Here is a 24,642-nt window from a genome sequence, read left to right as displayed (position 1 = left end):
ATCAACTGCAAGGCACAGGCCTGGTCTGCTCCCCGAGTAAATCAGAACTACTGATTATTCCCCCGACAACACGGCTCAAGCAAGACAGCAACATCAAACTACGAACTAACAACGGGCAAACGATCCCTGAGGTCACAAAGATCAGAGTGCTGGGCTTCCTGATTGAGAGGAACTGTAGAAACAAGGAGACTGTCACCCGTCTCATTGGCAAAGTCGCGGCAGCTACGCAGCTCATTAGGCGTGTGGCAAATAGAAGATCTGGTATGCAAGAGGACAGCCTGCTACGGCTGATCCAATCCTTCGCAATCAGCCACATTGCTTACGCCACGACTTTCCACGAATGGCTACTACATGAACGTAACCGTCTGAACGCTGCAATACGAAAGGCGCACAAAGCAGCTATCGGTGTCCTCGATCTGGCAAACACGGAGAAGCTCCTAGAGCTCGGTATTCACAACACGCTAGACGAAATCAGTGAAGCCCAGAGAGTAGCACAACTCGAGCGCCTCAAAGGATCCAAGACTGGCAGATCCATCCTTGCCAAACTAGGACTGCAAACGGTGTCAAACACTCTGCACCTCAGCAAGCAAGAAGATATTCCGGCTGACATCAGGAATGCAACCAGGGTCTATCCTATCCCCCGCAACATGGACCCTACTCACAACAGGGAAAGAAGAGTGGCTAGGGCAAAAGTCATGCTTGAACAACATTCTAGCGTGCCCGGTATCAGATTTGTGGACGCAGCCGAGTACAGTGACCGTAGATGCTTTACGGCTGTGGTCATTGATGCAAAGACAGGGGAAACAATAACAGCAGCCAGCATCGCAACACGCGAAGCACAGAATGCCGAGGAGCTGGCCATCGCCATGGCCATCGCCGACCCGGAAACAACAACAGTGCTGTGTGACTCAATGGGTGCAGTGCGTAACTTTGCCAAAGGCCGAATGTGCAGTGGAGCAGTGCGGGTGCTCACCGCGGTGAACCTTAACACACGGAGGATAACAGTGAAGTGGTTCCCCGCCCATGCAGGGAACGATGTGTCACAGAGAATGGCCAATCACAACGAGACGGCTAATACTGTAGCGCGAGAATTAGCAGTCCGCGCAACAGTAATGGATTCGTCTGCAGACTGGTGGATGGAGACTAAAGATAGGTTCGACACCTTTCAAGGTGTAACCAAGTATTACAGAAACATTTCAAAAACACGAGACGCCGACCAGTCAAAAATTCGTTCTTGACGTTTCGGCTTCCAGCACGGAAGCCTTGTTCACAATGAATACATCACCAGAAATGGATCGTTTAAATGGGGTAGAGTAATCGATGTAAGGAGCGCGCGTAGATTGAATTTAGATTTCCGTCGTTACGATTAACCGTGTTAGATGTGGTCTGAATGATTAGTGATTCCAGATGCAGGCGTGAAGTTGCCGATTAAGGAGCGTGGAACCAGGTTACGGACTTTACATGTTAGGTTGAACTTAAGGTGGTTTTTAAACGAGGCGATGTGGCAGTTGAGGTCAACATAGTGGCGGATCTGGGTGATGAATTGTTCGCCATAGGCCTGGCGAAGGGTAATAAAGTCGAGACAGTGACGGAATCCCGTCTGGCCGGAAGAATACATTTCAAAAACACGAGACGCCGACCAGTCAAAAAATCGTTCTTGACGTTTCGGCTTCCAGCACGGAAGCCTTGGTCACAATGAATACATCACCAGAAATGGATGGTTTAAATGGGGTTGAGTAATCGATGTAAGGAGCGTGCTGGAAGGAGGCTTCCGTGCTGGAAGCCGAAACTTCAAGAACGATTTTTTGACTGGTCGGCGTCTCGTGTTTTTGAAATGTATTCTCCCGGCAAGACGGGATTCCGTCACTGTCTCGACTTTACAGAAATAATAGAAGGGTGATGGCACCGCCACACCCCGAGCTAACTAGGGAGCAAGCATCAATATTCAGACAACTGCAGACCAATTCATTACTGACCCCGGTCATAATGCGGCACATATCACCAGAACTGTACCCAGACGACATGTGTGTGTTGTGCAACAACGCCAGAGCGACTGCTGCCCATTTATTGTGGGACTGTGAGGTTGGACCAGTAGATGCTTCAACCAGGACCGACCTCCCGCCGTGGTATCAAAACGTCAAGCGACGTTACAGCAAGGAGGACCAACTTTAAGCTGTCAAGCAGATCCTGTCGGCTCTCGAACGGCAGCACCGGAGTGGTGGTGGTGGTGGTGGTGATTTATTAACAAAGGAGGGAAGAGAAAAGGACTGGGGATATTATTGAACTCAACGGGGAGTTCACCCTCATACGACCCAGTCCAGGGAAGTGGATTGGGGCTTCAAAGGATAGGAACAGAAGAGCGGTAGGAGAGTGGAAGATAGTCTATATCGCGTTCGTTTAGTCCATGACTCGATGGCTACAAACGCAGCGCCAGTCCTGTTGTAACCAGGAAGTTGACTAGGTGCTGGATGACCTCCCGTCGGATGGCGTCCGGTCCCGTGGGGAAGAGGAAGTCTTCTAGCTTGTGGCTTGGGGCACCGAGTCGCTGGAGTTCGGCCCGGAGTTGTGCCGTTGCGGTGTCGTGCTGCGGGCAAGAGCACAGCAAGTGCTCTAGCGTCTCGGGTTCTGGGCAGTCGGCGCAGGTGGGGGATGCTCGGCGGCCTTGATGGTGCAAGCGCGCTCCCACGTTGCAGCAATTGAGCCGCAGGCGAAGGAGTGACCGGGCGTCTCTGTGCTAATGCGTCCGGGCAAGACCCGTGGGGCCTGGCCACTGACTACTCGGGCATCTGGATGCATGAAAGCTGCGGGGCGTCATCTTCCCTCCGGGGAAGGGGGCGTCCACCACTGCAGTGAGTAGCGACGGTGCCCGTCTAGTAGAGTGGCCAAAGGACCGACGAGTGGCTCCGTCCTGGCGTAGTGGCAACACTACGTCTGTTGCCGGCATTTAATAAAGTCTTTTCACTCACTCACTCACTTCACCAGTATGACCGGCGCAGCCCAGGGACATTTCGATGGCTGTATAATGTCGTCACTGAGCATGTCGTCGACTTGAGTCCGGATGGCTTCCCGCTCGTGTGAAGAGACGCGGTACGGTGACTGTAGGGCAGGTCGGGCTCCATCTTCGGTTATTATTTGGTGCTTCCTAGAGGTGTCTGGCGTAGTTTTGGGTTCGACGAAAAACACCCTCTGTAGCGACGCAGCAAATCCAATAATTTCTTGCGTTCTTCTTGCGTTAACGCCGGATTCACGTCGAAGGGATTCGGAAGCTTGGAGGTATCTTCGGGTGCGCGTTCAAAGTCGGCAATCGCGATTACGTCACTTGCTCCTTGCGTTTCTTCGAGGAACGCAATTGCAGCGCCCCTGTTTAAATGCTGGTATTCTTCGCTGAAATTAGTGACCAAAACTTAAGATTGGCGTAGCGTAAAGCGTGCAATGCCTCTTGCGACGGAGACACCGCGGTCGAGGAGCAACCTTTCGTCACTCTCTACGATAGCGTCGACGTCAGGAACAGCATGTTCACGGTAGAGGGTGATCATCATGCTTGCGCGGGGTGGAAGGGTGACATGATCATCGGCGATCCTTAAAGCAGCCTGGTGTCGGGGTTCGGTTCCGGCGTCATGGAGTGATCGGAGGAAAAAGTTATGGACTGGGTCTGTAGATCAATTATTGCACTGTTGTGCGCCCAAAAGTCCATTCAAAGAATTACGTCGCGGGAGCAGTTAGACAAAATAACGAACGCCGCAGGGTACGTTGTGCCGGCTATGGTGACGCGCGATGTGCACGTTCCCCTTGCCGTCACGTGGTTGCATCCGGCTGTGTGAATGTGCGGACCGTCCCATCTGGTCATAACTTTCTTAAGCTTTAGACGCTAATGGCCAGCTCATGACTGAGTAGTCCGCTCCCGTGTCTATGAGGGCGACTACTTCAAAGCCGTCGATGGACAGCTGAACGTCGGACGCCGCCTTCCTCGAATTGCGGGTGCGTCGTGGCGTCGTATCTCTGCTTGTACGCGTTGACGGTCGGGCACTATCCGTCGTCGTCTTCGTCGTATTCTCAGCGGCAGGTTCGGTTATGTCGGAAACGCGCCGCGCCGTTTCGCTGTCGTCGTGTTCGGAAGTCACGTCAGGGTTAGATCAGGTCGTCGGGCTGAGGGCATGTCGTGAATCATGGTCTTCAGCGAGTCGCTGCGTCGTTGAGGGTTTTCATTTTTCCGCCGTTGTGCAACTTCACCTCCCGAAGTTGCTGCTTTTAGTTTCCCCTGCGTGGGCTTTAGTACCTTCCACGTGAGAAGTCAGCAGAGCTGCGCCGGTTGGGCGACTGGTACGGCTGGGGCGACGGTGAACGGTTGAAGCGGGCTGGTCCTCGGTTGGTGTTGGACAGGTAGTCTGCGATCTCAGTAGGGCGCTGGCCGGGTCGGTGGCGTGCTGCGTCGACGGAGAAGCCTCACAAACTGAGCCTCTTGTAGGGGCAGTGACGGTAGATGTGGATGGCATCTCCTCAGTTTTAGCACAGCGGACGATTAACGGGCGTTCGCCACACCTCGGTCTTCCTCGGGGCGGGGGGTTGCACCGCAGGTGGTCGGGCCGGCGACAGGGGGTGACGGTACGGAGCCTCGTGACGATAGGGCGCAGGTTGGCGAGGCCGGCGAACAGCAGCCGCGTAGGACATGCCTTGTGGCTCGCGGGGTGCTTCTGACGTCGTTGAAGTTCGTAGCGCTTGCAGCACTTCTTCCCTAATCACATCGGTAAGGGAAGCGACTTGGGGCTGCGGCGGCGTGGGGAGAAGTTTCCTCAGCTCCACTCTCACTATTGCGCGGATAGTCTCACGTAGGCTGCTTGCTTTACTCCGCATGCTGTAGACGTAGTTCGCATTGGCCGCGCGGACAATTTGCGGTCATACTGCTTAGCACGCATTTCAAGAGCCTTCCTAATTGTGCCCGCCCAAAACCGTCGCCGAATTTGTGACCGAAGTCACAAATTCGGCGGCGGTTTTGGGCGGGGCGCGGACAAATCGAGTAAAGCATTCCTCCTTCACACCGCGCATAACTTCTTTTCTTCCGCCATGCAAGTGTCAGCACGCCTGAACAGCCTCTTCATCTCTTCTATGAACACAACAACACTTTAGTTAGGGTGTTTTGTCCGCGTCTGCAGCAAGACTTCGGCCTGATCTTTTCGAACAACCGTGGTGAACGTCGTTAAAAATTGTGTGCGGAAATCGTTCCAAGACTCTAGGGAGCTCTCACGGTTTTCGAACCAGATCTGTGCTGAGTCCTCAAGGTAGAAGAACACTTGCCTCAGTGTCTCCGCGTCGTCCCATCGGTTGAACAGCCTGACCCGTTAGACTTGCTCCAACTAGTCTTCGGGGTCGTCCGAAGGTGACCCATGGAATAATGGGGCCTCCCTGGGTTGCTGAAGAACGAGGGCAGGACCGGGAGCGCTGGTCATGGTGCTTGCGTTGATCATAGTGACTTTCACGATGTCTTCTTTTTCACTTTATCAGGGAGCAGTCCAACCTCCGGCTGAAGACTTTGCTGTCGGCGGCTGACACGAGTTGGGCTTGCTTCTCGGCTTGACGAGGGCTTAGGGTGCATGTACCCAGCACCCCCACCAGATGTCACGTAGACAAAGAGGACGCAGCTGTCTTAAAGGAAAAACAAGTTTATTGGAGCGAACCTGTGCTCCCATAACTACTCGAATATACACAGGCGGCGAAGCAGCGGTCAACAAAGTGACGTGCCTAGGCGCATCTCGGCGAATCGAATGCCGCGGCGTCTACTCTGCAGGGTTTTATCTTTCGGCGCAAGTGTTTCTGGAACCGTCGATTTATATCCAGCCCATTGTTGATCAAAGAAGATTATTCTGGGCTTAGTGACGTCAGGGTGAAACAGTATGCTTATCTGAATAAGATAGCCCGTGCGACATAAACATATAGAATGGAAGACGCGCTTCGGTCTGGGCACACATAACAGAGCCGGGCGTTGGCTGGCAGTAAAACAAACAATAAATAAACAAACCAATACATTGTTCGCGGCAATATTGCGCCAGTGAGAACTTCGCGTACCCCGGCGTAAAGCACTTTTGTGTTAGAATGCATGCATGCAATGATAAGGTCGTGTGTACGAAATAGCACTCGTTCGGCTTGACTCTGCGCGCGGAGAACGGCCACTACGCCAAGGAAAAGAAGCGACTGACTCGAAACTCCAGTAAAACTGCCTACCAAGGTAAATGTAGCTGGTAGCGAAGCTTCCATAGAAGCCCATACGTTGAGAACATGGCGGATCTTAAGAGTATCATGGGGCTTAGCGCCATCTGTGTGAGAAGGGAACACTTCCGGCAGAATAAAAATAAACTGGATATGACGCAAGATCCGGTAAAAAATTACGTCATCTTGGTTGCACTAGCACAAAAATTTGACTACAAATTAGCTTTCGCAGGCCTCTGATAGTTGAGGGCTCATGTCATTGCCATGCGACGCAAGTGACGAAGCCCTTGATGAGTGGGGTTCAAGTCAACGCCAGCTTGACTAGTACAGACTCGTGACTACAGAAACGTGCTTAAACATACGGTCGTATGATTCGTCTGGGTGTTGCTAAAACATCTTGCATTTTCTCTGAAACTTTATTATGTATCCATGTCTTCCACTGCTCTATAAAAGCAAGCACTTGTTTTCCTTGATTGCAGTTGGTGACAAACTGGGAACCGGGCACGTACCCCCCACCCCCCGAATTTTTTTTCGGCCTTATGATACAGAGCTCACTCGACCCCACTTGTCTGCTGCCCGGCCCCCCCTGCATATCAAAAATGTGCCCCCCTCCCCCCGATACAAATTTCTGCCTACGCTACTGCTTGGTTGTTTAACTGAGTGGCAATACGCAGGTTGCGTGCGTGCCTTAAGTATAGATCAAGGTTATATAATGCATGCGCGGTTTCTGTGCTTCATGTCTAAGAGGACAACAACCGCACAGTTATGCCCTAATCATGACATTTCAATTTTATTCCAGGATCAACATAAAACAATTTTATCAGACTGCACAAAATCAGCACGCTTAAAAAAGTTCAAAATGTTCATGAGCACCACATGCATTATGATTTTTATGATTTTCTTTAGGCACCGGAAAAAAAACCTTTAACAGGAAATATTGCAGTCACTGAAACTTGAAGCTGAAACCCGGGCCTCAGGAATGCCGACTCACGAAAATGCCGCGAGCGCGCACTCTAAACTGCTGCTGTCCCAGCTTCTTGTCAAGTAGACATGGGTTTCTACAGGACTTCACCCAGGATTCACGCTACAATTTCATGATTGCATTGTTTAGGCAAGTGTAGCAACAGATAAGTAAAAAGCAAAAAATGATCAATTCAAAAGAGAGCGACAGTAGTAAGCAAAAAAATCGTGCCCACCCACCCTGTGAATATGGTTGAAAAGCAAAGCTGTGAACGGTACCCACAACGATTACCCATGCGACGTCACTTAAAATCACTCATGTCGCTCTACAAATAATGGAGCCAGAGAGAGGTGAAATACACTTAACCACACTCTTTATTAAAGCAAAACTTTTTACCTCTACCCCCCCAAGGGTTCTTTCGCGACCGTTGGTGTCACCAGAAAACCCCAGCGAACGAATAAAAGAATTTACTCGCACCGCCGGGAATCGAACCTGGAACTAATAGACTAACAAATCGATAGCTCGTTATCTTACCGATTTAGCTACGAGCCCACTTTTTTTTTCTTTAATACATGGAAATTTTAGAGAGAAGTCAGCCAAGACAATTGACACACAATATAAACACTAACAGACAGCAAAGGGTAAGCACGTCAGTCTAACAAAGGTCGGCACCAATTCAAAACTCAGGCAAGCAAACGCACGCATCCAAAAGATGCAGCCACTCTGGTGGATCACTCTGCGCAACGTAAACGCTCCGTACCAACGCCGCCTGTTCCCGAAAAATGACCTGGTCGGCCTAGGTGGTTCAGCATGCCGATCAGTCATGTGGCACTTCCACAAGCTAAACAAACCTAGGAGCACAAAAAGGACATACGGCACCCGATTAACGTCCTCAAATGGCAAGAAGCGAATGGTGTATGGGGTGATATCAATGTCCTTTTTTAGTGTCCGTTGCAAAACGTCCCAGAAAAACACCGCGTCACGGCACAGCACAAAACAGTGGTCAATAGTTTCTGGTTGGTTGCACAAGCGGCAATTGTCTGACCAAGGGATCGACATTCCTTTGTCTCAGGTGGTGTACTCACCAAGCACATCTACGGGTTTACCCCCTGCGTTCTAGCTGAATGCCACGTGAAAACGTCACGGGACCACTCACGCCCGTAAAGCGGCCCTGTGCGCACCTTGCTCATGTGCTAAGAGTTAAGAAAACTAAAGGAAGCTCACACCAATGCATGGCATCTCACTTCTATAGTATGCCAATGTGCTAAAGCCTGTGGCCTCCAGTGTTCACGTAAACAATCACAGCTCCTTGTCGCCCGCCCTCACGCCAAACGAAGGATTACATTCAAATACTCCTTGATGACCAGACCATCACTCCAAGCCCCAGCATCAAGATCCTGGGTCTACATCTAGAGGCTAACACCAAGAGTGACGTCTCCTTGCAGCGCCTCAAAAACAGCATTAATCAAATCCTACACATGATCAGGCGAGTTGCCATCAAGAAGCGAAGCCTAAAGGAATCCGGTGCCTTTCGATTATTTGAAGCTTTTGTCCTCTCGAGAGTTACTTACGTACACCGCTGTCTTCTGCTTGACAAGGAAGACATAGAGATGCTTTATATAATGATTAGAAAGGCGGTCGAGCAGGCCATTGGTCTTCTCATGAGTGCGTCCACACAGAGGCTGCTTAGCACGGGGCTCCACAACACGGTAGAAGAGCTGATAGAAGGCCATCTTTCTAACCAGAAGGTACGACTCAGAACTGCGATGGGTAACCGCATGCTTCGCCAGATTGGCTGGGCAGCCCAGAATGTCACCTCGCTTGACGTACTCCCAGACTCTTGGCGACTAAAACTAAAGATGCTCCCTTTGCTTAGAAATATGAACCCCTCACATGACGAGGGTCACCGAAAAGCACGGGCTCAATTGCTAAACCCCACCCTCGGTGGGGATCATGCAGTTATCTACACAGACGCCTTCAAACATCGAGGGCAGCAATACGCCATAATTGCGGCAACCTCCAGAACCAACCTCCTTGCGTGTACCTCGCTTAGGACCAAAGAAATGATGGCAGCAGAAGAGGCAGCCATCACCTTGACTCTCGCTCAACCAGGGGTTCGGAGGCCAGTCATCGATTCCCAGCGAGCCTACTGGAATTACCATTAGGGTTGGGTGTCCTGGCCTGCACTGCGCGTGCCAAAAAACCACTCCCCTTCCATTGAGCTCATCTGGCCACCCCCTCACGCTTCAATGGAGGGCAACAAATACGCCCACCCAACAAGCCTGCGCTTTTACCTCCCGTGCTATGGAGCGGCACGAGGACAGTCACCCGCTTGTCACGTTCAGGGATATAACCCAGCATTATCGCCTTCTGAGACAGACCGTACCTTCGCCTTACCCTGACCTTTCCAGAGAACAGCAAACTACCCTACGGCTCATACAGTCCGGGCTCCTTCCCACAGCCTAGGCGTCTTCACTTATGTATCCGAATCGCTACGACGCTGAATGTAAATTTTGCTCAGAAGTAGGAACACTCCGCCCCGTAATCGGGGTGTGCGACTTTAGCCCTGAGCACCCTCCTCTCTTTCCGTCAACTATCCAACAAGAGCAATGGTGGGAGATGCTGTTGTCCAGGCCCTCTCTACCTACCCAGCTTCAGCGGTTGGACAGAACACAGGCCGCGCGGACTGCATATGGGCCCCACAGAAGAAGGAATCACTCCCCAGGGCTGCACTCTGGGCCGTTCAGAAATCTGAACGGAAGTATTTATTCCTCCTGCTCCTCCTCCTCTGCCGCGAATCTCGTCGCCTCCGTCCGCGGCGCAGAGACATTGAAGACAGATCGTCTAACACCGAGTTGGAGCTTACTTTTATTTTATAAGAAACGTTTCCACTCTTGGGCTACACCAATACAACTCAACCAAACACCGTTCATGCTTCATGCATTGATTTAACATTAACAAGAATATCTCTTTGGAGTAATAAATGGTGTGGTAAGTGCATTCCACTTATCTCTGGTTTCGCTATTTTTAGAGCGATGCGAGTGAATTTAAGTCACGTCGCATGGGTAATAGTTATGGGAGCCGTTTATCGCTTTGCTTTCCAACCACATTCACGGGGTGGGTTGGCACGATTTTTTACTTAAAAGAGATATTCTTGGTAAGGTTCAAGCAATGCATAATGCACGAACGGGGATTGGTTGTGTTCTATTGCTGTAGCACATGAGTGCAAACTCTTTTTTTTTAATAAAATGAAGCTCAAACCCAGTGTTAGAAGATCTCACTTCTCTGCTGCCGTGGACGGAGGCGACTCGATCGGCGGCAGAGACGGCGGAGGAGCGGGAGGGGTTAGGAGGAGGAGGAGGAGGAAACACTTATGTTCAGATTTCTGAGCGGGCGAGAGTGGGGCCCAGGGGAGCGGTTCCTTCTTTACTGGAGTTCATATGCAGTTCATGCCGCCTGCGCTTTCCTCACCAGCTGAAGCTGGGAAGGCAGACAGCGGCTGGACAGCAGCATCTCCCGTTTCTCTTGTTGGTTAGTTCACGGAAAGAGAGCAGTTTGCTCAGGGCTAAAGTCTCACACCCCGATTATGTGGCGGAGTGTTCCTACTTCTGAGCAAAATTTACATTAAATGTCGTAGCGATTCGAGTGCATGGAGTGCATGGAGTGAAGACGCCGCGGTTGTGGGAAGGAGCCGGATTGTATGAGCCGTAGGGTAGTTCGTTGTTCCTTAGAAAGGTGAAGGTGAGGAGAAGGTAGGGTCTGCCTGTGCAGGCGATAAAGCTGGGTTATGTCCCTAAACGAGACAAGCTGGTGACTGTCCCAGTGTAGCTCCATAGCACGGGGGGGGGGGGGGGGGGTAAAAGCGCAGGCTTGTTGGTGGACGTATTCGTTGCCCTCCATAGCAGCGTGAGCGAGTGTCCAGGTGAGGTGAAGGGAACCGTTTGGGTAGTGTTTTTTAGCACACGCTGCGCAGGTCGGGACAGCCAACCGGGTTGGTAATTCCGGTAGGCTTGTTGGGAATTGCTGACTACCTTCCGAACCCCTGGTTGAGTGAGAGCCAAGGCGATGGCTGGCTCTTCTGCCGCTGTCATGGCTTGGGTCTGGAGTGAGGCACACGCAAGAAGGTTTGTTCTAGAGGCAGCCACGATGATGGAGTACTGCTGCCCTCGATGTTGGGATGCGCCTGTGTAGATAACTGCATGATCCCCACCGATGGTGCTGTTGAGCGCTTGAGCCTGTGCTTGTCGGCGACTATCGTCGTGTGAGGGGTTCATATTTCTAAGCAAAGGGAGTATATTTAGTTCTGTTCGCCAAGAGTCGGGGGGTACATCAAGCGGAGTGGCATTCTGTGCTGCTCAGCCAATATGGTGAAGGATGACGCGACCCGCCACCGTTCTGCTCATTCCGATCTTCTGGTTAGGCCCTCTATCAGCCCTTACCCCGTGTTGTGGAGCCCCGTGGTAAGCATCCTCTCCGTGGACGCACTCATTGGAAGCCTACTGGCATGGTCAACCGCATTTCTATTCGTTATATAAACCATCGTTATGTCCTCTCTGCCTAGAAGACGACAGGGGTTTGACGTAAGTGATTGTCGATAGGCTAAAAGCTTGAAATAACCGAAAGGTATCGGATTCCTTGAGGACTCGCTGCTTGGTGGCAACTCGTCTGATCATGTGTATGATTTGATTGATGCTGTGTTTGAGGCACTGCAAGGATACGTCACCCCTGGTATCGCCTGTAGATGTAGATGCTGGGGTTTGGAGTGATGGTCTGGCCATCAAAGAGTATTTGAATGTGTATCTTGATGTGTTGTTGGGCGTGATGGCGGACAAGGAGCTGTGATTTTTTTTACGGGAACACTGGTGGCCACAGGTTTTAACACATTGGCGTACTAGGAGTGAGATGCCATACGTTGGTGTGAGCTTTTTTTAATTTTTGTAACTCCTAGCACACGTGCAAGGCGCACACAGGCCCGCTAGAAATGCTGTGGGGGAGCGCACAGCGGCGTGAGAATACGCGTGACGGTATCACGTGGCATTTAGTGAGAATGCAGGAGGTAAACCCGTAGATCTGCTTGGTGAGTGCGCCACGTGCCTTCCACGTTTCCGCTGGCGCTCGTAGCCAAATCGCTAAGACAACAGGCTCTCGGTTTGGTACTCTATCAGTTCTACGTTCGATTCCTGGCGTTGCCAATAAATTCTTTTATTTGTTCTCGGGAGTTTTCTGCTGACACCAACGGTCGCGAAAGAACCCTTGGGGGTAGAGGTAAAAAGCTCCGCTTTAAAACACATAGCAGGAAAGATGTGGCACCAGCGCAGCACAGAGCAGCACAACACACTACTGCGACGGAAACATTGCATGGGCATGCAAGCGCGGGAAGCAACGATCACTACAAGCGTTGTAGTGCAATATAGAGAGAAGGCACAGCGATAGACAACGCGAATCGTTTGAATCCGAGTGGCGCACAATATTTGCGCTATTGGAATGCGCTGACAACTCCTAGAGTATTCGATACCACTTGTTCCGGGTGTTACGAATCGGCCAGCGCCGCCGTACTTTCCCGCAGCACTCCGCGGCTGTGCGGCGAAGCTACCTTTCTGCCGTCAGGCGCAATCATGTCGGTGACAAGTTGCGACAAGACGCTTCGTCAGACGCTTCGCTTTGGGCGCATTTCAAAACTTCGGCGGCTACCGGCGAGGCTCGTCTCCACGCTCTTCAAGGACACAGAGGCCCCGTCGATCGCAACGAAGTCCTCCTCTCTTCCCTCTCCCGGACTCAACGCGCGCCGAGGCTATGAACGGCTTACGAACTCTGGAAAGAGCGTTGTGTGTGTCGGTGACGTTCGTGGCGTGTTCCAGCTTGTTGCGTTTTGACCGTTACCGCTTTTGGGTGTAAATAGACCCCCCGCAAGCGTTGTAAACCCTTCCTGTTTGAGCAGCGAATCGATGCTGTTGCTCTGCTCGAGTCCTGTATTGTAAGCTCGCCCGTCGGGGCATTGTTCTTTGGCTTCGGCTCACCTCTCGCTATGAAGTAAACAGTTACGTTAGGCTACGGCTTCTGGACTTCTTCACGGCTGCAACAGCGGCTGGCCGCTCGCATCATACACGCTACCACTGGTATGTCGGAGGCCACGGAGCTCGGATCGGGTGCCCCCAACTCGGTCGCAACAACTGGTTGGCAGCGGTCGGATGGCAACTTCGTAACACCTGAAGCCAGCGGTGCGAGACCCAACACCACGGACGTCAAGCCGGCTTCGGACTTCGCAGAATTCACGGCGGGCAAGGGTGAGTGCGGGACTTTTCTTCACTGAGTTTTACCAGGCTTCTGAGGATAGCTGGTAGGGCGTGTGTTTTTGTCGCGTGGGTTATTCGCGCAAAACATTTTTGGAGCAGTGGGAAAGCAGTACTCTAGACCGGCCATGAATTTGAAAGCGTTGAAAAAACCGCAGTTGTTGGAGCTTGCAAAAGAGTTGCGCTTGGATGTTACGGACGCGCTGAGAAAGCCAGAGTTGATACAGGCTATACTCGCTGTTGGGGCTGACGATGACGAGCTGTCTGAGTGCATTGAGATGATCAATGGCAGGGAGACCGCTAAACGTCAGGCTGCAGAGGCTGAGCGCCAGCGTGAGGAACGCGAGGAAAGAAAGCGAGAACAGAAGCTCGAGAGGCAGAAACAAGAACGCGAGGAAATAAAACAACAGGAGCTCGAGAGGCGAGCAGAGGAACGCGAGGATAGAAGGCGAGAACAGGAGCGACAGCATGAGCTGGAAATGAAGCGTCTAGACGTCGAGGCGTCTCGACCTAGACGTCAGAGTGGCAGCAGCATGCAGTCTGCGGCGACTGAGCGGCCTACGCTGCGAATGTGTGACCTAATGCGACCCTACAAGGTATAGGAGAAGACATCGGTCTTTTTTTGGTCAACTTCGAGCGTACGTGTGAGAGGGCCCAGTTTAGCCGAGACTCATGGCCGCAAAAGCTGCTTACGCTTTTGCCAGGTGAGGCATCCGACGTGATGGCCCGCTTGCCAAAGGAGGAGGCGGAGGACTACCAGAAAGTTAAGTCGAGCCTCCTGCGTAAGTACAGGCTGTCAGCAGAGGCATTTCGCCAGAAGTTCCGTGATGCCGAGAAAGCTAGGGGCGAGTCGTACTCGGAGTTCGCCTAGAAGCTGAGGGCAAATATGGAAGAGTGGCTCAAAGAGGCAAAGGCTTTCGGAGAGCACGACAAGGTAGTTGAGTGCTTCGGTCTTGAGCAGTTTTACCGCCGTCTACCAGAAAACCTGAGACTCTGGGTGCAAGATAGGCCAGGGGTAAATACTGTGGATCAGGCAGCTCAGCTAGCCGACGAGTTCGTCGCACGTCGAGGTGCGCAGGGGCCGAAAGACGGCCAAAAAGAGTTCAGGCCGAGGCCTGACAAGTTAGGGCCGAAAGGCAGAGCTCCCTACGAAAAGAGCGGAGCGAAAGTGACCGAATCCGCGAATAATGAAACGGGCTGAGAAAACGAAAAGAGCGCAAACGCAGAGGCACAGCGCCGAAAAAAGGCTTTCGAAGCGCGCAAGCAGTCCGCGTGCTAGTCCGCGTGCATTTCGCAGCTAGTTGCAAAAAAGCAGAGTGCGTGTTCTTTTCGTCAAATTTTCCAGCAAGAACAAGTCCTCATGCGCATCAGACAGTTTCTTCCTATTCTGCCACCACATGTCCCTGTCGGTCTGTTTCGCAAAGCGACAGATTACGCCGGGTATCTTATCTTTCTTGGAAGGGAGGCGGTGGATGGCTACAATGTCATTTTTGTCCAGAAGGGGCAATTTTATTTTGGCTGCAAGCTTATTGATTTCACTGACCAAGTCTTCGTTTTCAGCTGTCTGTATACCGTGAAATTCAAGATTAAGTCGCCTGCTTCGCCATTCAAGGTCATCGACCTCGCGTCTCATCTGTACAAGCTCGTCATCCTGAGCTTCCACTTTTTCCAGCCTCCGCTTCAAATCCCTTACTTCCTGCTCGTTGCGCTCCGTGCGTGTTAATAGTTCGTCGTAACGTTCGCTCATGAATTGTACACTGTCTTCAATGCTTTCCACAGTTTCCTTCAATGGCATCAAGTACTCGAGTTTTTCATGAATTGATTTCAGCCATGTCCGTATATCCTGTGTATCGGGGTCAAAGCTAGGTTTCTCGGGCGGCTGTGGCCGAGACTTGGAACGTCTGCATACTGCGCAACGCCAAGCGTTGCGATACGGCTCGCCCTTTGACTTTATCGTTGTGTCCGAAACTCCGGCACATTTCCCGGTGTGATACTTGCTACTGCAGTCACTGCACTTTATAACCGAGTCACTCGCGACAAGTTGTACACGGCAAATTTGACATTGTTCAGTTGACGACATTGTCACACTTGGCAGCAGCAGCAGCAAGAGAAGTAATGAAGGAAAAAAACACACGAGAATATAACAACTAACCTGCAACAACGCAAAGCGCTGCATCAGACGATCGTTCTTTGACGCTGCCGCTGCTGCCAATGTGGTGTAGCGGGGTCCATCGGGCTTGTTTTATAGTGCGTCCTCGACTTGCAGCGCTGTTTGCTTGTAGTGGCGGGATTCCTGGCTTGATTTCAAGCAGCTCGGTGTACGCCCACCAAGAACACAGGGGAGGGTGTCCTGATGCTCGTGGTGTTGACGTCAGCTATTTCCTGGCAATCTGCAACAACGCAAAGCGCTGCATCAGACGATCGTTCTTTGACCCTGCCGCTGCTGCCAAATTTGGTGGGGAAACTCAATTTTATTAATTGTACCATTATTGCAAATATTAAGTTGCTTGAAGAGTTTGGGAAGTTTTTGAGCGAGCATATTAAAACGTTGCCTTCGTGGTGAACCGGTGCACCGACCGCAAGCTAGTTTAACAAGAAAAAAAAATCAATTTTGTAGAATTCAAATTTGGCGCCCTTGGAAGACCGCCTCATAGTCTCTGCAATGGCAGAAAGAGGGCGCCAGGAGTTCGCTAGAAGTAGGAGTTCCTGTATAAACATCCCCCTCGCGAGGGGCACGATCAAATGCAGAGCATTTCCGGGGGCTCACGACGTTAAGTAGTTTGCGTTACGTTAATGTTGTTGCACTTGTGGCAACTGCTGACGAGAGAGCGCTCGTCAGCAGTAATTTGAATGAGTCAACGATATAAGGCGCTGTAGTAGCGTCCCATTCTGTGTCGGCTTTGTGGCGGAGTGGGTAAAGCAACATGTACAGCCGTGAGCTGAAGTAAACGGACCACGGGAGCGCTGGCCAAAACTAATCGCTGCGCCGTCTGGTTGCTCGCCGCCTGTTGTCGAGACCGCGCACAGCGCAGGCGCGGCCTAGATGTACAGCACACATGCCGCTATCACTCGCTGCTTCGCGATTGTCTCACGCTCCGATAAATTGACGCCAGGGGAGCCGCGCTGCCCTTTTACTGCCTGCGGGTCACGCACCTTCAGTGGAAATGGCGCGCTGGCGCAATCGGCGGCAACGCGGCTCTGCTGGCAGAGTGGGCGCGCTGGTGATTATCTCGGGCTTCAAGCTTTTTTTTTTTTTGCGATTCCCCCCCCACCCCCCCCCCACCCCCGCCGACGTATATTGAAGCAGAAAATGAAGCAGAAAAAAATCACTGGACAGTCGAAGAAAATAAAACACAACACCATCTTTGTCGGTTTTGAGGATAGATGCGAAATCACAGCCTCCTGAGAATATCAGCGAACTGGGAAAATTATTGATGCTAACCTTACATGCCAAGGTTTTGACTGCTGTGTTTAGGTATGTACTGCATTGCTTTATGAAACTTCGTTTGCCGCATGCGGCATATGTGCCATTTCGCAATTGCTCGGGAAAATCCAGCTTCGCAATTTTTCAAGTGCGAGGCACCGACACATACATTTTATGTTCAAAAACTATATTGCGATATGAGATACCATTGAACCACGCCTTCAATTCCCAGCGACTATCGAACTGCATGCAAACTACATTTTTCGATTAGATTTATTTGCACTTGAAAACATTATTGACAGTTCTTGCGCACTTCTGTGCCATGAGTTGAAATTGAAGGATTTGATCCAAAGAGGGTCCTTCAGTCGACGATTGGAGATAAAAAGATTACTAGCTTATGGTCGACAGCATGCGACAAACAAACGACGGTATACTTCAAAACAGCCAAGTTTACTTACACGTAATATTTTACAAAGCATTGCACAGTGCTGTCGTTCATAGATGGGGGTCCGCAGACAAAAAGAGGAACGTGGGAGAAGAGGAACTCCGTGGGTCCCTCCGCGATACTCCCAACTTCCTTTTTTCTTCCACACCCTGCCACGAACTAAAAAAAGTGGATTTGCCGGATGACATGCTAGAATAACGCCTCCGCACAGCACAAATTTTAAAGCTGGCTTTTTGCACAACGTTTAAATTATGCAGAAAAGCCACACTCAAAGGGCGTGCATAGAGATATGAGTATGAGCGACTTTGGCTGCAAGGGTTAATTGTGCGACAATAGGGCACGTATCAACATATTTCATCGTGGGGTCCCTCACCACTTTTGCAAGCCCAGAAGGAGTATTTGGCACGCTACCGGCCGAGTACCACTGGCATAAAAAATCAGAGGTCGGGCAAATCCCAAGTCTGGCGGGCAGCCCTTTCCTTCACCACGCCATAATCTTTATTTAATTACAAAAGTCCCGCCTCCCAAAGAGACGTCTCAACCGAGAGTGAGGAGGACCTATCAATTAGCTGAGCGGCCACAAAGACAGTCAATTGTTGTTGTGTACACAAATAGCTATGGGACCCAACTCTGTCACTCTCATGCAGAAACTCGAAACTCGAAAAACGCGAACAACACGAAAAACACGAAACACGAACTCGAACAAACAACAAGACAGCAGATATCAACTGAGAAACTTCATCACTTAACAAAAAAGAAACCTCCTGATTTTTGAATAAAAAAAAAGGCTACGAGCCCAACGCAGCCACAGCATGCTATGTGTGGCAGCGTAGCACCATCGCCACTTATCAGGTGAGTCGCATCGTTTTCAATGATAGGGCGGTGCCCGGCAGTGTTCTTCTAACTGCGCGGCGTGATTCCCCTGGCGTCAATTTATCGGAGCGTGAGACAATCGCGAAGCAGCGAGCGATAGCGGCATGTGTGCTGTACTGCTAGGCCGCGCCTGCGCTGTGTGCGATCTCGACAGCAGGCGCCGCGCAACCAGACGGCGCAGCGATTAGTTTTGGCTACCGCTCCCGTGGTCCGTTTACTTCAGCTCACGACTGTACATTGCGTTCCGCCCGCAGGGTGCAAGGATCGGAACCTGGCGCCGGATAGTATTTTCTTTTTTATATAGTAGGGACAACGACGGTGCGGACTACGGACGCCAACGCGGGTGCCATCGTGAGTTACTGAAATGCTCTGCATTTAAAAGGGCAAGCTTGTCTTTCACATGGTAGACCAGGATGAGGATAGCAGATTCCGCAGCAACGGTGGACGTGGTCCACCCGTCCTACGTCGAACCGCACCAATTCACGGGCGATTGCGCGTGGATAAAGCAGGCGTAGAAGCGCAAAGCGTGTGTCTTCCGATCGCCAGGATAACCATCGATGGTCCCTTCGGAAAGCTCGAAACCGAGGCCGCTGTCTCTCCCAGCCTTCCGGCGCAGTATCCGTATCTTTTCTCGAACAGGTCCGATCAGCTACTGCGCGAAGGGGACTCGTTTTCGGGGAAGGGATAGTGTTCGCGCTGACGCGCTCGAAGGCACGCGAACTCGGAGCAAAGGCGGCGGTTGAAAGCAGGAACGATTCGCGAAGAGAGGAGGTGGGGAAGCTTGCTGAGACTAGCGCCGACGTTGGCTCCGAACGCGGCCAGTCTGCCTCCTTGCAGGTTCAGATCGCGGGTGTCGAGCAGCAGCAGCAGCCCGCCGAAACAGGTGATTCTCTGACAGAGCTTTTTGTAGCTCCTACGTCGGAAAGTTTAGAGCGGTTGCTGCACGTCGGCAGTACGGCACTGATCGCGGAGCAAAGAAAAGATTACACGCTGGAAAAGTTACTGGAAAATGTAACTGAAGGGGTAGCGAAAAAGAACGTAAGGTTCCAGACGAGGGAGGAGATACTGTATCGCAAGTATCGAGACCGGAGAGGGGTGGAGTTTGACCAATTAGTTGTCCCGCAGGTCTATCGTCAGGATTTGTTGCGTCTCGCACACGGCAACTCGTGGTCAGGGCACCTAGGCATACGAAAAACAAAAGACCGCCTATTGCAGGAGTACTACTGGCCAGGATGCTTTCGCGACGTCGAAAACTTTGTGCGCATTTGTGATGTGTGCCAGAGAGTGGGTAAGCCGGGAGACAAAATCAAAGCGCCCATGAAACTTGTGCCGGTTATCACGGAGCCTTTTCGCCGTCTCGTGATCGACACGGTTGGCCCACTGCCCGTGACGACCTCTGGCTACCGTCACATCTTGACAGTGCTCTGTCCTGCTACTAAGTTCCCCGAGGCCGTGCCCTTGAAGGAGTTGAGCTCAGTGGAAATTGTGAACGCCCTACTGTCAGTGTTCGCCAGGGTTGGCTTCCCGGCGGAAATACAGTCAGACCAGGGTACAGTTTTTACGAGCGCACTAACGACGACGTTTCTCGAGAAGAGCGGGGTAAAACTCATTCATAGTTCCGTGTACAATCCTCAGTCGAACTCTGTCGAGAAGCTTCACTCAGTAATGAAGCGCGTTCTCAGAGCCATGTGCTACGAACGAAAGACTGACTGGGAGCTGTGTTTGCCGGCCGCGATGTTTGCTTTGAGATCGGCTCCTCACGAGACGACCGGGTTCCCGCCAGCGGAACTTGTTTACGGGCGCTCGTTACGTTCCCCCCTCCGCATCCTCCGGGAATCGTGGGAAGGTAGGGGCGAAGACCCGATGGTTGTAGAATACGTACTCTCGCTGATGGACCGCTTGCACAGGGCACAGCAGCTAGCGGGCACCGCAATGAGCACAGCCCAGAAAAAGTCAAAACCCTACTACGACAAGGGAGCCAGGGCACGTCAGTTTTTTTTTTTTTTTTTCAATTTCAATTCAATTCGATTTATTGTTCTATGTGGCGCTACAAAACATACCCAAAAACTGTTTGGACCCATAGCCAGTGGCTAGTAAGGGGTCCAAGAAAAAAATACAAGAATTGCAGGCACGCATGTCAGTACACATCGTCAATAGTAAATTTAAAAAAACGGTAAAGACACTCTAAACACTCGTTAAGCATATATTTCTTGAATGAATACAATTCTAAAGCCAGTGAAATACGCAAGAGCACGTTGAATTTTTACCAGCAATAACAACGGCAATTGCATTTGTCACGGAGGTTACAATAAATACATCATAATAAAGCACCGGAATCACTTAAAATGCAGGATGCCATCACATTGTATAAGAATAAGCACGTCATTCGATAATGGGGTATAAGTGTGAGAGAACGTACAAATAATAGCTGCAAGCATGAACTCAAAGTTCTTTCATTCATTTTAAGGTAGTGCGTTTTTATTGCAACAGAAAAATTGTTAGCAACTTTTACGTCATGCGGCAGGCTGTTCCAGATCTTTACACCAGTAAATTCCAGCATACGTACACCGTACACATTTCTTTTTATGGCGAAGTTAAAGTTTCCAAAGGTATGGCCCCGTGCTGCGCTTGTAGGGTTATTAAGTGTAGACACGTCAAACGGAAGGTTGTTTCTTATTATGTTGTGGATGCATTCAGCAGTTTTTTTCTCGCGAAGTAGATCAAATGGTAAGACGCGTAGTTCAGTAAACAGCGACTTGCTGGGTCGAGAGTAGCCAGAACGCGTAATTATTCTAAGAGCTCGTTTTTGCGCTCGCCTCAGGCGCTCTAGGTAAGTATTGTATGTCCAGCCCCACGACTCGACGCAATACGCAATATGAGCGTGCACTAACGTGAAGTATAGGAGTCGCAGAACATCGGTGTCGAAGTATTCACGCAACTGGATCAGAGCAGAGCAGCCAGACGCAATCTTCGCGCAAACCGCGTAGACGTGATGTTCCCAGTGTATATGTTTATCTAAGGTAACACCGAGGTACGTAAAACGGTTGGTTGATTCAAGCTGTGCTTGGCAAATAACTAATCTGATATCAGCTAAACCGAGAGATCGGTTTCGCGACTGGAAAAGTACATACTTAGTTTTCTTTGTGTTGACTGTCAATTTGTCCCTTAGATACCAGTCTGAGATTGCTTTCAGCTCAGCGTTTGCGATGCTTTCGAGTTCGGTAGTATGATTGGCAGTAATTATAATGGCAGTGTCATCAGCGTACATGATAGAGTTGGCTGAGGCTAATATCTGAGGCAAGTGATTCACGTAAAGGGAAAAAAATAGCGGACCAAGAGTAGAGCCCTGCGGTACTCCTGTTCGCAGGTACTGCATAGATGACGTAACATTTTTTATGGAGACAACTTGTTGACGGTTTGTAAGATAGCTAGCAAAAAATTCAAGCACCCTATCACGAAACCCGTATATTTTTAATTTGTTTAGCAAGATGTCGTGGTTCACCGTGTCGAACGCCTTCTTTATATATAGAAAGATAACAGCAGCTAGTTTGTTGGTGTCTAGGGCACTATTGATAGACTGGGTGAGTGTAATGACGGCTGAGCTAGTGGAATGCTTCGGACGAAATCCATGTTGCTGCGGGCAAATAATATTATATTTATTTAGGAAATTTTAAATGCGTTTAGAGAGAATTTTTTCGAAAATGTTATTAATAACGCTTAGAACAGAAATAGGTCTGTAGCTGGAAGGGTCAGAAGTATCACCATCCTTAAATACCGGCGTAACTCTGGCTATCTTTAAGGAAGACGGGTATGTGTATTCAAGCAAGGAATGGTTGAACAAACGGCACAAAATTGGTCCTATGATATCACTGTTTTCCTTGATTAGTTTTGCAGAAATGCTGTCCAAGCCTACTGATTTCTTTGTTGACAACTGCGCAATAACCGACAATACTTCGTTGGCTTGAATTTCGTGAAGGGCGAAAGAGTTAACAACTGGCGGTAGAGGAACACTGTCCAAACTTGCGACTGGAAGCTTCGAAGCTAGTTCAGGACCGACATTGGTGAAAAAATTATTGAATTCGTTAACCGTGTCTTTAGTAACGATGGGCGGAAGGGTGGACCATTTTTTTGAATTTCTCGTTACCTCGTTGACTACTTCCCACATTTTTTTCGGATTCCCTGAGGCATCTTCAATGCGGCGAGTAAAATATTCTTTTTTTCTGGCCCTCATTAAAGACACTGATTTGTTACGCGCGCATTTGAACTGGTACAGGTAATATTCGTTTCCCTTATGATGTAGCCACTTATGATACCAATAGTCCTTTTTCCTTAATATGCTTAGAATTTCTTGGGTCATCCACGGACAAATTGGGTTATAGCGTTGCGACGATGCTACATTTCGGCTACTGCAGTCTATAAGCTCATTTAGGGTAGTAATCAGGTTCGAGAACTTTGTATTTACGTCTTCATGATAGATATGATCCGGTCTGATTAACAACAGCTTGTTATGGAATAATTCATAATTTACATTGGTTCTGCGTGTCGGCAGGAGCGTTTTTACCATAGGAAGTGTGTTAACCTGTACGAAGATTGGCAAGTGGTCCGAAAGTGGTGTTTGGTAGACCCCCCCGTTTATACCTGTATCAATGTTTGTCAGCGCATGGTCGATTGATGTTGCCGAAGACATGGTTATACGCGTCGGGGCGGTGATCAGGTTGCGAAAGTTGTATGATCGAAGAAGGTGTGTGTAATCCATGAAATTCTTGGAAGCTGCATCAATGTTCACATCTCCGACAATTATGACACGAGTTTTGCTTTTCTTGGTTAAGGAAGACATTATTATTTCCATTTCATCGATAAACCCGGCAAGGCTTGAATGCGGAGGTCGGTAGACAACGCCTACTAAGAGCCCACATTCAAGTTTCAAAAATAACGCTTCAAGTGCCGGCGACAACAAGAAACTGATGATAAGATAGTGTATTGTAACCTATCTTTGACGGACAATGCCACACCCCCACCACGAAACTGAGAGTCCCGTGGCTGCGATATTGTCATGTAGCCAGGAATTGTTATATTTTCGCGTTTTCTTAGCCATGTTTCAGTTGTCGCTATGATTTCGAACGACTCGTCTTGTGTACCGATAAAAGAAAGAAGGGAGTTCAGGTTTTTATTTATGCTGCGGACGTTACTGTGAAGAACGGATAGGTTTTTTTCTGGGAGCAATCATGGGCCAGAGTTAGTGTAGCTTGCTTCGTTTTGTGGCTGAATGCTAGAAGTGCCAGAAATTTTTTGTAGATCTGCTTCACAGGTGACGTGAACTACTTTTGATTTTTCAGCTTTCCTCATCAGTATTTTCCCGTCCGAGACCCAAGCAAACTTCCAGCCTTTAGCGCACTTGGTTGCGATTGCCTTCCCCAGAAGAACCTTATTTTCCGGGCATAGATGTTCGTTGACAAATAGGGGATCCGCCCCTTGAAATCCAAGCATCGATGCGTTCAAACGAGTTTTCTTTGCTGCCGGCAAAAATCTGTCTCGGGTAGTTCGGGAAGCAAACTGAATAACAATGTTTGGTGGTCCTTTAGCCTTTGTAGGCACTCTATGTGCAATCTATGAGGTGGGAGACCAGGTAATGATTTTGCGGCCGTCTCAACGCCACAAACTAGAAGTTCAGTGGGAGGACCCGGCAAAGATCCTTCAAAAATTGTCTGAAACCAAGTACGTTGTGAGCGTACCTGGAAAGCGCAAGCTCCAGCAAGTATACCACAGCAACCTACTAAAGCCCTACAGGCAGCGGGAAGCGGTGGTGCAGATGCTGGTTAACATACCCGAGGAGATTCCCCCCGAGATTCCGGAATTGGGTCCGCTTACCCATGACGGCACGAGTAGACTCGTTAACGACCTAGTAACGAAGGCGGAGCTGGAGCCTGACCAAAAACGTGAGTTGGAGGCACTGTTAGAAGAGTTCTCGGACCGGTTTTCGGATAAGCCCGGCAGAACTGCCCTCTTAACGCATGACATCGAGCTTACGTCTTCCCAGCCCGTGCGTTCAAAGGCGTATCGAGTGTCGCCGTGACAGCGCGAAATTCTGGAAACTGAAATCCAGAAAATGTTGGCTCTGGATGTGATAGAGGCTTGCGAAAGCGACTATACTTCACCCCTGATACTGGTTGAAGTTCCTGGCAAGGATCCGCGACCATGTGTAGACTATAGGACGTTAAACCTTATCACCAGAGACCAAACCTACACGATACCGAACATAGACGAACGTATCGAGAAAGTAAGCAGCGCTTGCTTCATTTCCACTTTTGATTTAGTGCGGGGATACTGGCAGGTTCCGCTGACGAACGAAGCTAGCCGTTACGCGGCGTTTATTTCACCCATGGGGACCTTCAGACCAAAGGTTTTGAGTTTTGGGCTGAAAAACGCTCCATACTATTTTTCAAGTCTC

General features: G+C 50.2%; 2 protein-coding genes across 3 annotated transcripts in view; one reads left to right on the top strand and one right to left on the bottom strand.

Annotated features, from left to right (window-relative positions):
* Positions 1-24,642, top strand: part of LOC144164991 (cytochrome P450 3A16-like) — a 199,170-nt gene that overhangs the window by 163,167 nt on the left and 11,361 nt on the right. The window lies entirely within an intron of this gene.
* LOC144165317 (uncharacterized) lies at positions 14,750-15,735 on the bottom strand. The gene has a single exon (XM_077695435.1). The coding sequence runs from the start codon at positions 15,626-15,628 to the stop codon at positions 14,750-14,752; it is 879 nt and encodes a 292-aa protein (XP_077551561.1). The 5' UTR covers positions 15,629-15,735.

The sequence above is a fragment of the Haemaphysalis longicornis genome, unplaced genomic scaffold, assembly GCF_048455015.1.
Source record: "Haemaphysalis longicornis isolate Haplotype H1 unplaced genomic scaffold, Haemaphysalis longicornis Haplotype H1 scaffold_14, whole genome shotgun sequence".
Classification (NCBI taxonomy): domain Eukaryota; kingdom Metazoa; phylum Arthropoda; class Arachnida; order Ixodida; family Ixodidae; genus Haemaphysalis; species Haemaphysalis longicornis.
This window is presented reverse-complemented; position numbering and strand designations above follow the sequence as displayed.

What these genes read in the sequence shown, in the direction of transcription:
- LOC144165317 (XM_077695435.1), bottom strand. Translation starts at nt 15,628, where the DNA reads ATGCAGCGCTTTGCGTTGTTGCAGGTTAGTTGTTATATTCTCGTGTGT.